Here is a 13,038-nt window from a genome sequence, read left to right on the forward strand (position 1 = left end):
GCTAAAGTATAAATTAAATTTATTTTGTAGTAAACGAAATACCGTGAAATTCAATTATTTAGCATAGCCAACCACGTGTTACTTACACCGAAGTGTAAATCAAACTCAAATTATAGTGACGATAATAAAGTGAAATCATTATTTCGTGTCACGGTGTTAAGGCTAACTAAAACCACATTAAGGAGAAACGAAGTTCGCGGGGGCAGCTAGTATGTATATACCTTTTATAACGTCATTATAGAGTGTTACAAATAAATAAGGATGCAATAGAAAATCGGTCAAGCGGTGGGCGTAAGACCGCGTAAACGACATGGAGAAAGCACTCTTCATATCAACCGTGGTACGGAAAATTTGAGCAGCAGAATGTAAACCACCACGTGCCAAGATTCTCCTACTTATTTGAAATCGTCACCAGCTATATTAAAACAAATTTCTTCTCCTGTCCAAGTATCTTTTTCTAAATAAATAAGTTTAGTTTTTTTTTTTATTTGAAAATCATTCATACTTAAATGGTCACATTAAGTATGAATGAACTTGTTAGATGTTAAATTTGTTTGTACTATCAAATAGTATTTCTAATAAATTTATCTTTCCTTGTACTGTTACGACAATGTGTTTGTTATATCCTTGCACTATATAAAAATCGCAAAGCATATAGGAAGCGTTCAAGTACTACGCAACGAATATTGGGGGGTTACCCTTGTAAAACGTTACTGAGCGGGGCGGGGATTAAATAACGCGTTATTGTTAATATTATTTTCGACTTTCCAATACTTTACACCACATAATAGTAACTTTGAGGTATAAAGAGTCACTAGGGTTGGTCACGAAACGTTTTACTATTGGATACAGAAACTTAACGGCGCGTTTCATTTGTGTGTCAAGAATTTCCAAAAATTGCATGACGTAATACTTGACCCTGGTAAAGACCAAGGGGAAAGGGAAGAAATTGCCATTGAAAGGTCGGTTAAAAGTAATTGCAGGAAGCAAGTAGTGAAAAGCCATTGACATAATGTAGGATAGGATTTCCGGTCAATCCGGTACTGAAGGAAGCTAGGATATTAGGATAAACAAAAACGTTTTTTTGCGTCTGACGCAAACTAACTGTGTTTTGATTATTATTTTGTCGGTTTCAGTGTGTGTTTCGTTAGTAATAAATGTTTTCTTTGCATGAATTATAGTTAAGAATTAATAAAGCGTGTTGAATTGAAGAATTAAAATAATAAGACGTGCGAATCGTATGACATTTTTTTTACTGACAAAGCGCAGATGGACTGTAGCTATACCTATATATTTGTCATGGACATTTAAATTGTTTTAATCAGGATATATATATCCTGATATGTGTATATATCTAATAGGTGGATCGTAGATATTTGGGGAAAAAAACATCACTCGCAACACTTTTAATGTTATGATCAACATTATGAATTGAATTGAACTTAATTTTTTTATTTACGCTGCAATGTTTTGAAGAAATTTTGATAATTGTTAAGAAGTTTGTTTTTTACTATAAAGTCTAAAAAAGAGGTTTTATATGAATCTAGAGTATACAATAATTACGCTATACAGCTAATGCTCATTAACAGCATCATTATCAGTCCTAAGAGTGCTGTAATATTTTGCACTATAATCGTGTGTCCGAGAAACTGCAATCGCACTGATATTCACTATTAACACTACACTACACTAGTTTCACTAACTCCAAAGGTTTAGTTAAGATATCTTGTTCCCGTTGTATCAAGGTGAATTGCCTCAGCATTCACATTCAGAGCTTGCTATTTTTAAAGTAAATATGTTTAGATACAATTATTTTTTTAATATAAAATACCGGATCCTTAATAAAGCAATAACCGACAAGACCCAACCGATGGTGTAATCACGTAAGAAGTGAAACTTCTTTATGACCTTATTTTTCGAAAAATGATCTACTATATGCAAATTTACAGAATTCCTTAAATAAAGTTAAATTAGATAAAGTTTAACAAAAGGCTTCTATTATCATAGACATGAATACAGATAATACAATTATTTCATTTTACCTTATTACTATTATTGTAGAATTTTATTAATTGTAATAGAATTATTACTATCATTGTTATCGTTAACAAATATTTTTGTTAGTAATGTACAAATCTCTTCGAGTCAACCGTGGTAGGGACAAGAAAAAAATGGCGCGTAAACAAAAAATGTGACGGATTTTTTTTTCCAACGGCGATAAAAAAGTTTCACTTCAGAAATGTATGTAACAAAACTATGCTGTTTATCTACTTTTGTATTGATTGGAAATTAAACGGGATTTTATTACTTTTGTTTTTTTTTAAATAAAACTTCAAATTCAAGCCATAGACTGTATTTCATCAGTGATCCACTTCTCGTAGTGGCTTATCTGCGTATATCTTATGACATTCTCGGAATGACTCAACATTACTCCGTGTAGGAAATATTTCTCGACTTGTTGACTCTGTAACTAAATTAAAAATTATATTACTGCAGTGTCACACTTTTCTTGGCCCACAGAGCGATGTTATGGTATTGCCAGTAAATAAAAATTAAACCATATAAGGGGAATAATTTTAAGTCATGCAGGCTAACTTAATAATTATTTAAAAATCTAGAAAATACAGTTCCAGGCTTAACTGTGACACAAACTAAGGAACAACTGATATGCTAGGTTTTGTTACCTGTACTGATAATATCTTTTAAGATCTAGGTATCTTCTATCAATCAAAACTGATCAGTAATTAAAACTTTGCCATTGTAATGAAAATAAATACATTTTAATTGGATTTTTGATGATGGTAAAATTATTTAATCATCATCAAAATTGCGATGGAATTGCGTAGCGAGTCTGACATAATTAAATCTATTACGGATATACTGTACCAATTCATAAAAGGCTGGCAACGCACCTGCGAGGCTTCAGGAAATTTCAGTGTCGATGGGCGGCGGTATCACTTAACATCAGGTGAGACCGTTGGCCTACGGTCAATCGGAGTACTATAAAAAAATCTACAATCTATGACTACAATCAGCACCGTGACAAATCAAATCAAAGCATTTCCAAGTAAAACAGAAGATCTAATATTGAGCCGTGGCCAGTGGCAATTACTCCGGAAATATCCTCATTATATTTATGGGCCATTATAATTGGCATCACAGAGTGAGCCAAGAAACCCCTTCAATTGGTATTACCTGATCTACACAAAACAATCCACTGGCAGTTTCAGGAATAAAATCCTGACGTGGCACCACTGCACACAGGGTTCCTTCTGTATTGTTACAATTCTTTTGTGGTGGTATAATAGCTGTTATCTGGGGAAAAACCAAAAGCACCCTTTAGGTCTGGGTTTCCGTTTTATGAAACCGAAGAAAGCGAATAGAGTGCTGTAACGCTGTCTTTTTAGGTCTATGACAAGTCGGTTTCCTCACGAAGGCTCCCTCTTCCAAACGAGCCAACGATAAATGTGGACACTGACACAGAGAATCACAGGCCATCCTCAAACCCAAAATAACTATTCATATTGGTAAATAAGTACAAGTTTGAACGTTAAAAAGAAGTTGTAAATATACATTTATTTAAATAAATTCGCAAGTCAAGGGCGTAGAGCGGGCGAGGATCTTATAAGAAGATTAAATTTTTTAAAGCTCATCAACAATAGAAAAAAAATGTCGTTCAAATTGTTTAAAGGAAATTTAATCATTATGAAGTAGCGCAAGCCTTAAAGATCTTGAGAGTATGACTCCAGTACCTCCGTCAAAAAACTATTGGATTTTTACAGTATACTCTTTTTTACGGTGAATTTTTGATTCTGATTCTTACCCATAAAGCGATAGTTAATAATAACTTGTTTATTCCACAGATGCAACTGTTATTTTGTAATAATAACAAATAGATATTTGTCGATTTTTTTATATATATCCTCGGGGAACAAAGTCGTAAAACTAAAAATCTATTTTTTCCAGAAAAATTGAAGAAAGTTATGCAATTAATACTAGAATACTAAGTACATTACATATACAAATATATGTTTATAATGAAAGCTAGTTTCCTATTCGACGATTAACGATTGCTGTTATGTATTCAGATTATATAGAATAATAAAAAAATAACTAAATGTACATTGCAGTAGTTTATCTAGATTACCGACGACACAGTAACCGCGCATTACGACGGTAATTGTGACGAATGTCTAGAAGGTAATGATGTATTACCATTGTTTTCGCGGAAATGTTATGGTGGAACAGGGTTATATTATTACCTCTCTCTATTAGTTTTTAAACTGTCGCATTGACATTTATTATTATTTGGTAGAATTACAATCTAAACTAAACCTATCATTATGGTTGTTGCGATCTATTTCAGAAAAGGAAATAAGGAGAACGAGTACTAACATTGTGCAAATAATTTCCATTCAAAACATTCGAAGACAAAAATGAAAAAAAAAAAACGTTAAAACAGTCGTAATAGTGTTTTTCGACTTTGTTCCCCGGGGCAAGCGATATGTTGATTTATGTATATACAATAAATTCTTGTTTATACACGCTGTGGAAAAGCATTTTCGCCCCGTATCATAGGGGTAAAGGACTCGGCCTACACCTGAGTCTGCCATCCCTACTGCCAGCGAAGCCAACTTACGGTAATATCATCACTCGTTACAACCACACAAGTGGTGCCGACTTCCGGTGCTCTTTCTGCTCTGCACACAGGGTGAGAAGATTTCACAGATGTGTCTAGCTTTATAAGCGCGATGTCATTTTTTTCTGAAATAAATAAATCGTATAAAAACATATGTACAGCTGTGAGGACTGAGATGTGTATTTAAATTTATGTCACTTCAATGTTATATGTTAAGTTATATACGTTTATTAAAACCTAAACATAACAATCAAATATACATTATTCACAATTTTCGTACCCAATATAGTTGTAGGTGATTAGTACGTGTCGTAACGAAACAGTGATGTGTCCTGACAAGGACAGTTGTTAAACGTTATCGTCATGAAACAATAATATGTTCTGAAAAGAACAGTTAATTGCGTTACCGTTAGCACAACTTTTTGCCGCGCCTCGATTTTATTGTCTACGCACCCTTCGCATCTTGGTACCACATGTTACCACTAGTAGCCAGGGTAGGATAATTTTTGTATATAAATCTACAGTTTAAAAAAATAAACACATTCCATCTTCACCTCTTCTCTACGAATTATTAGGAAGTTTTATTTTAACCAAATAAGAACCAACAAACCTAAAGTAAAACAACCCTAAATAGTAAAAAATAATATCAAAAACGAAAATTAAAACTAATTGTAAGAAGTTTGGTCTCTGTGGCAGTGTAACGTGGCGTTAACGCTGGTATTTCGTCATTCGTTGAGGAATGAGAGCACCAGTTCTGGGGTCACATGTTCTATCTCCCACTTATGTCCACTTGAACTCCATGGTCCAAGAGTCTATACTCCAATTGAGGGGACAAAATTGGAGAAAAGACTTATATTTGAGCCGTTTATTATGTTCAGCCTGCTATGCGGCCGCCTCAGATTCATAGAGACAGGGCTGACATGTATCCAGCGATGCGTTGGCTCCAAAATGGCTGCAACATTGACGAAGGCAAGAGAGCGGCGTATGATGTCGTTGAGCGCGGTAAGGCGAGAGAAACCACCTGCCATCTTTTAACAATGGAGGCCATGATCTGTATGTGTAGTATATACAAGCTGAACTAGGTACCGAAATAAAAAAAAGAGGGTGAGGACTTAGGAATGTAACAACTTAAACACATAAATAGTGAATATATAGATAAGTATCGGAGTTTCACGGGTAGAATTTTCTCAAGTTCGGGCATCAATACGATATTTATGGGCTTGAAGGAGGCTTCGCTACTTTGAGAGGAAGCGATACGACAGCAATATCGAAATTCTGATAAATCGTTTTTAAACATTGTCTTAGATAAGCTAGTCATACGTATCAGTCCAATTTTATTCCTTCTACTATAAAGTAGCAATGCAAAAATCGAAACAAAATACTTATGAAAAAATCGGGGCCCTACTATGAGCCTCCTTAAAAAAATCCAGTTGAGATACTGATGAGTTTAGGTTGCTAGATTCAATTTCAATAGCTTGATATTATTGGTCGGCGCATGGCGTCAAATAAACACAGAGTACATTGTTTGACCAATTGTGACAGTTGACATTATCGGAATTGTAAAATATTATAGACAAACGCGGATAATAAATATCAAAAGTAAACAAAGGGATAAGCTAGTTAAAACAAAATATGTACATAAACATATTACATCTTAATATTATTATTGATTATGAAAGAAGACAATACATTATAATACAATAAAAGATAAAGCAAAAGGCAGGAGATTTTAGTCGAAAATGGAACATGTAGTAATTGTAAGGAATACAGCCTGTTTTCTTGTTCCCAATATGACCGGGAACAAGACTCTACTCACAAATATTGCCATCGACAATACGAAGCCTTGCTAAATGTTGAGGTGTACATGCATGTCCTAAACGCATTCTAGATATGATAGAGGTGACAATTTTAGAATTTTTAATCTCATAGAACCATGGTTTAATGCAGCACTTGCTGATTGTGACTGAGTATCGACAGATATTTTAATTGCCCGTTAAGGGATTGACAAAAGGTCTGCTTTTTCTTATATATTTCTGTCAATAATGAAATAGTTTTGTTTGATTATTTCTGTGTATGAATTTTTTTGCTAAATCAAACGAATACATATTTTAACATCTCTATAGATCAGTCTTCTGTGCCTGGCACAATATGCCACTGACATCGTACGAGCAAATGTAAACCATCTATAAACCACAGTTTCTCAGAATTGAGAGAAGCTTCAGACATTAGTAGGGCCCTCGTCTTAGATACTTGCCAAAGTCAAAATTTGGATGTATTTTGACACTGATAATGTTTGCAATTTTGCTGGGATCCCGCTCGAATCGAACGCTTAAATTATCTTCTCTCGTTGCAATTGTCATGCAAGTCGCCGTCGAGACGAGCACCTCCGGGAAGAAATTTATGTATGACACCGGACACAATTTTGTGTTGTCGCTGAAAACAAACGTATTAATATACATTTTTTTAACAACATAATAAGGTAACATCACATATAACTCCAATGCAGGAAGCATCTACATCACATACGAAACAAGACATACACAGAAAAAACAAGACAACATTAAATAAATTAAAATATTAACAAAAACTATATCTTACAGTATAGGAATTGACATGAAGCAGACATTTTGTCAACACACTCAACGGACAATAAAATATATTGTGTTTTGAGATACGAATTGGAAGTACGGTGTACAAATGGGCATAGACAAAATCGTATTAGTGTTGCCATAAAATTCGTTCTTTAGGATCCCAAATTTTACATTTAAAATGCTTTAATATTCACAATAAATAATCAAATGTAGAAATGATTAAGAGAAAAAAAGATACCAAGTTTGGTGTGGAAGTTATTAACATACTGGCTCTATTGCTGTTAAGTGATACCGCCGCCCATGGACACTCTCAATGCAATAAGGCACAGATTAATTAAAAACATTAATGTGTGACTTTAAAAGAATTGGTACCCTCATTGAAGAAGTCTGGGTCAAATTGGTTCAAAATACAACACCGTGTATTTTTGTGTGTTTGCCTCGACGTCTGATGAAACTCAGCTTCGAGCCTAGAGAGACCCCACATATCAACGCCTTTGTTATATCCGTATTTTAAGGTTGTAAATCATGTAAATGTAACATACGCATAAACCCAGGCCCTCCATGGGTACTGTCCGGGAAGTACACTTCTCAATGTGGATCTGACGCGTCTCGGTTCACCTTCAGGGTTACTCTTCCCGCAGTTCTCTTGACTCCTGAAAAATAATCACGAGACAATTTATTCCAACGTGTCCCTAGGACCCTTGTAACTTGACTTAGTTCTCTGTAACCAAACCAGATGATAATAATTTGTCGCTGAAGGCGTTTCATTCAAATTCATTTATTCATTTAGCTAACACAATGTACACTTATGATCAATAAAGAAATACATATAAAATGCTTCTAATTTTAAAGGAAGAGAGACATCCTGACGCATGGACGTCACCACAAGCAATAAGCACACATATTATGTCCAAGACGAGAATGGATCAGCATAATTGAATAATAAGAATTTAGACGCAATTGTAATTCATACAAACCTTATGCTAGTAACTTCAAGTTGGTGAACGCAACACACTTCAAGCGGTGCGCAGTTGTCATCCACAATTCTGTAAACGTCTATTTATTTAACATAACATTTATAACGAAAACACTTTTTAAACGGATTGAAGCTATCTATTATTATTAAAAACTTGTCACCGTGACCACGCACGCTGTAAAGCACACGAAACGTCGGAAAAAATGTAAATAATTATAAGTTTTTACATAATACATAGCTTCAATCCGTTTAAAAAGTGTTTTCTTAATGTGTAAAAGCTATTTTAACAAAAGACAATACTAGAACATTTATAAGTTAGGAACGATTAGGAAGCTTTTTTCGTCGTTAGAACGAACGCCTATTTTACAATGACAGAAAGCAGCTTCAATCAATTTTGCTGATTTGAAATATTTTTTGGGAAAACCTACGTTTTAGCACTTTCCAGGAAAATAATTTAATTAATAAGGGGAAAACAAAGTTTATTAGAAAGGCAATACCGCGCCACCGTAGACATCTTTGAATATGTCAATGTCAATCTGTCAGTAGTGCGTTGGCGTTTGTTGAGTGTCAAATAACTATGTATGGATTGGTAATAAATACTTACAATCGGCGTGTTGTCGATTTGGCTTTATAGTGCTGTAGGAACCTTGGATGGTCGCAGGTGTAGCAGTCATAACACCCTTGCCATATATCCCCATCCGAAGGCTCTATTTTCGAACATTTCAGGTCCTCAATCGATTTGTTATAATCTGTAAATAGAACATTTATTCAAACGACTTCTTACACAACTAAATAACATTTTTTTTTTGTAAAACAGGGTGCAAGCGGGAAGGAGGCTCACCTGAAGTTAAAAGCAGGCACTAACGAAAATCACTCATTTATCTGAATGTGATGTTTGATTTAAAAACAATAAATATGCTCGGGCGCGCGAGTGCATTACCGGCCTCTAAGCTCTTTTCTTGAAGGACCTTGAGTCGAATCTGTTTGGAAATACTTAAGTGGGCAGCTGGTTCCACATGTGGTGGGCGGAAAAAGTGCCCTAAGAAACACTCAGTTAGCAGGTCGTTGAGTGGGTGGAATAATTATTCTGCCTAGGCAATGATGAAACTCAGCTATTAAGCAGGTATTAATGCGATCATTAAGGGTATTGATAAAAAAATATTCATGGAGAGAAATCCCAGTTTCATTCCTTTGAAATGGCGAGAGGCCCATGGCTGACCATGCGTGCTCGGGAACGGGTGCTACTTGTGGTGACTGGTCGTAGTTGAATTCGTGTATGCGGTGATGTTAGTTATTTCGACTATTTGTGTGTTGTTCCCACGAGAATGTAAGTGCGTGCTCCTATTTCACCATGCCTCCTGCTGATAGAGGATCTTTGACAATCTGAGACAAATCTTTGTTTTAAATTTATTTTATTATTATTAATTACTTATGATGTCATGTAGAACATGGTGTAATGGTTGCAGCACCTTACAAACGTTGTGTAAAACAAAAAACTTGGCGATTAAAAGAGTGGTGGAGAGTTTATTGCCAGTTCTTCTCTTCCGTTCTACGCCCTTGATTTGAAAACTGGCAGTAAATGTAAAACTAGAAGCATTTTATATACATTTCTGTATATGCCGTTTTCATAAGTGTACATTTTGTTACCTAAATGAAAACAAATAAAATGTGTGCGTCACGTGTTACGTGTGTACACTGTAAGAAGTGAAACTTCTTTATGACCTTATTTTTCGAAAAATGATCTACGATATGCAACTTTACATAAATTGGTTAAAGAAAGTTAAATTAGATAAAGATTAACTTATTATCATAGACATGAATACAAATAATACAATTATTTTATTTTACCTTATTACTACTAAGATTATTACAGAGTTTCATTAATTGTAATAGAATTATTACTATCATTGTTATTGTTATTAATGGCTTTGAATCTCTTCGAATCAACCGTGGCAGGGACAAGAAAAATATGGCGCGTAACCGAAAAATGTGACGGTTAATTTAATTTCCAACGCCGATAAAGAAGTTTCACTTTAATAAATGATTTTGAATTTTTTAATAATACATGCACTTACTATTCAAAGACGTTAAAAAACTGTCAAAACTCGACTCGAAATTTTGTGCATTTGCAGACCAAGCGATGGCGAGAAGACAAATATATCTGAAACATACATTTATAAAGGAATTAAAAATATGGTATAAAACAAAGTCTTTCTTATTTGCATCAGGCATTTATTAATAATGACTGTGTCTACGCATTTAATATTCGCTCGTATGAAGAAAAACATTGTGAGGAAATCGGTTGCCTTAGACTCAAAAAGCCGACAGCGTGTATCAGGCACTGGAAGCCGATTAACTACTAGCATATAAGATTGACATATCATGAAACAGACACAGAAATCTGAGGCCCAGACCTAAAAAGGTTGTAACGTCACTGACACTTTTATTAGTCTTTTGGTAACACTATAGTATAGCTTGTAACTATTTTGAAAATATTCAACTATTTTCAATACTAGTAACAAATCGTCTTTATTATTAGTCTAGATAATCCCAGAAACAGAGTTCCCGTGTTAAATACAGTCAAAATCTGTTATGTCGAAGGCACTACTCATATTTGGTCATAAAAACCGATAGTCGTAACAGCCGTTGTATTAGGTAATAATAATAATAATACATAATAATAATAGGTAATAATAACAACGTTATTATTGCCTAATACAATATACAAATAACAACGTTATTATTACCTAATACAATATACAAATAACAACGTTATTATTGCCTAATACAATATACAAATAACAACGTTGTTACCTAATACAATATACAAATAACATCGTTATTATGGCCTAATACAATATACAAATAACAACGTTATTATTGCCTAATACAATATACAAATACAACGTTATTATTACCTAATACAATATACAAATAACAACGTTATTATTACCTAATACAATATACAAATAACAACGTTGTTACCTAATACAATATACAAATAACAACGTTATTATTACCTAATACAATAGAATTCAGCCAGGACCTTTGATTTTTTTTAAACATGTCGTCGTAATCGGTTTTGACGTACTTTGATCTTGTGTCAAATATGGGATTTACAAATTAGTTAACAACGACAATGACAACCTCCGACTTACCTAATCATATTGTCCAGCTTTTAGTTTATCTGAAAAATACATTTAAAATATAAAAAGCATTGTTAGATGGTTATCAATAAACAAATATTTAAAAAAAATGTGTGTGCGTACAAAGTACACATGTCGGAAGTGAAACTTCTTCGTAAATTAATTATAACTAAGGTAAAAGCCCCAAAAGATGATCATGTACCAGTATATGATCACTCCATGTCTATATTCACACTGTCTACGTGCTAATGATGATATAAATAAATAAAAAATCTGCGTTTACTGCACAAGACGTTATTCAACATAATTGCCATCTAAAGTTCTAATATGTAACTACCAAACGAATACATCAACCAATAGCGTTTTTTTTTATCTCGATCTTTCTTTCTCACTCTCTCTTTTAATCGATCCCAATCGCTCTCTCCCTTTTCATCAACAAAAAACGCTGATCTTCGTGACGTTTGCGTCAAAATTTGACCCTCATGCGTCTAATATACAATATATATGTATAACCTAGAAAGGTTCCCCTCGATTGTTCTGTTCTTTTTATCTTCTTTCCAACAAATCGGTAGATACCCGAAAACTAAAAAAAACTCGCAACTCGCTCACAAAGTATTATAAAACAATATTTTATTGATTGGTCACATTATCAAGAGATTTAAATGTACGTTTAAGTGGTTATTGTCAGTTAAAAGTTACGAGATACTTAAAATATTTACCAAATAATACTAAATAAACTATTTTGTGTATAAAAAACATTGATAAACTATGTTTATCATTTTAAACAAGGAAAAATATTAAAATAACTCACCCGTGCGGTAACCTAACAACGACTGGCGACGGGCAAACCTGATTTTAAGTAAATTACACAACTAGCCATTTGTCCTGGCTTTGCCTGTTTGTTTCCAGTGACAGTCACTATCAATTTATTTTCTATTCTTACAATAATAATTAAACCTCATTTCCTTGAAACATTTTTAAAAATATACACATTTCCAAGGTCCTTTCATAGAGGAAGCCGTATGCCTCAGAAGGTTGATCACCTTGTCATTAGATCACAGTACAGATACATACATTTTATTGTTTAATTATTAGTAATCAAACTGCTAACTAAAACAAAACACTTAGACAATATACATATACCGGCAAACTTCTTGAGCATTTAACAAGGGAGTGGGGGAAGGTTTGCGCATCGTACACAGCGCGGGACACAAACGTCAACTGATTTACCAATCACGTCATCCACACGTCACTCTCCCGCCCCCCTCCCAGTGATACCTAAGAATCGCTTCTGCGCAGGCAAGGACGTTTGTTCAAGATGTTTGCCGGTATCTGTACAAATCATAAACAGATTACATAGATAAACAATATTTATGAAACAGAAAGTATAAGTAAGTACATTTATAGACAAAGATATCAAAAAAAAGCGAAAGAAAACTGAAATTTTACATTCGAAACAAAAAATAATACATTATTAATTCAAATTACTGCTTAAACAACATTAGATTCCTCCCGTGTCTTCAAAAACTACCGCACATCATACTTCGTGTTATAGTTAGATAAAACTATTGGTTTTGTTCAAAATATTTTCCCTGACGGTGCACAGACACACTTGACACGTATGACAACACTGGTCTTCAGGAGTCGATAATTGTTACTTTAGCACGAATCTTTATTTCACTTCCT

At 34.0% G+C, this 13,038-nt stretch overlaps 1 protein-coding gene across 3 annotated transcripts; it reads right to left on the bottom strand.

Moving 5' to 3' along the window:
* Positions 1-2,337: 2,337 nt before the first annotated feature.
* LOC123718140 lies at positions 2,338-12,836 on the bottom strand. Of its 3 annotated transcripts, none has more exons than XM_045674552.1 (10): positions 12,823-12,836; positions 11,365-11,393; positions 10,282-10,367; positions 8,811-8,955; positions 8,208-8,276; positions 7,773-7,883; positions 6,894-7,072; positions 4,640-4,764; positions 3,196-3,315; positions 2,338-2,470 (listed from the first exon to the last, which is right to left on the bottom strand). In XM_045674552.1, exons 2-10 carry the CDS (start codon positions 11,370-11,372, stop codon positions 2,339-2,341), a joined length of 975 nt encoding a protein of 324 aa, XP_045530508.1. In that variant the 5' UTR covers positions 11,373-11,393; positions 12,823-12,836; the 3' UTR covers position 2,338. The 3 variants fall into 3 exon arrangements, with proteins under 3 accessions (XP_045530508.1, XP_045530507.1, XP_045530506.1); XM_045674551.1 differs by lacking the exon at positions 12,823-12,836 and adding an exon at positions 12,496-12,509; XM_045674550.1 differs by lacking the exon at positions 12,823-12,836 and adding an exon at positions 12,164-12,208.
* Between the last annotated feature and the right edge of the window lie 202 nt (positions 12,837-13,038).

Source organism: Pieris brassicae, chromosome 14 (assembly GCF_905147105.1).
Source record: "Pieris brassicae chromosome 14, ilPieBrab1.1, whole genome shotgun sequence".
In the NCBI taxonomy this organism is placed as follows: Eukaryota; Metazoa; Arthropoda; class Insecta; order Lepidoptera; family Pieridae; genus Pieris; species Pieris brassicae.

What these genes read in the sequence shown, in the direction of transcription:
- LOC123718140 (XM_045674552.1), bottom strand. An exon ending in TAACGAGTGATGATATTACC is followed by an intron (nt 3,316 to 4,639) that starts GTAAGTTGGCTT and finishes GTTTTTCCCCAG; the next exon opens with ATAACAGCTATTATACCACC. An exon ending in GATTGTTTTGTGTAGATCAG is followed by an intron (nt 2,471 to 3,195) that starts GTAATACCAATT and finishes TTTTTAATTTAG; the next exon opens with TTACAGAGTCAACAAGTCGA.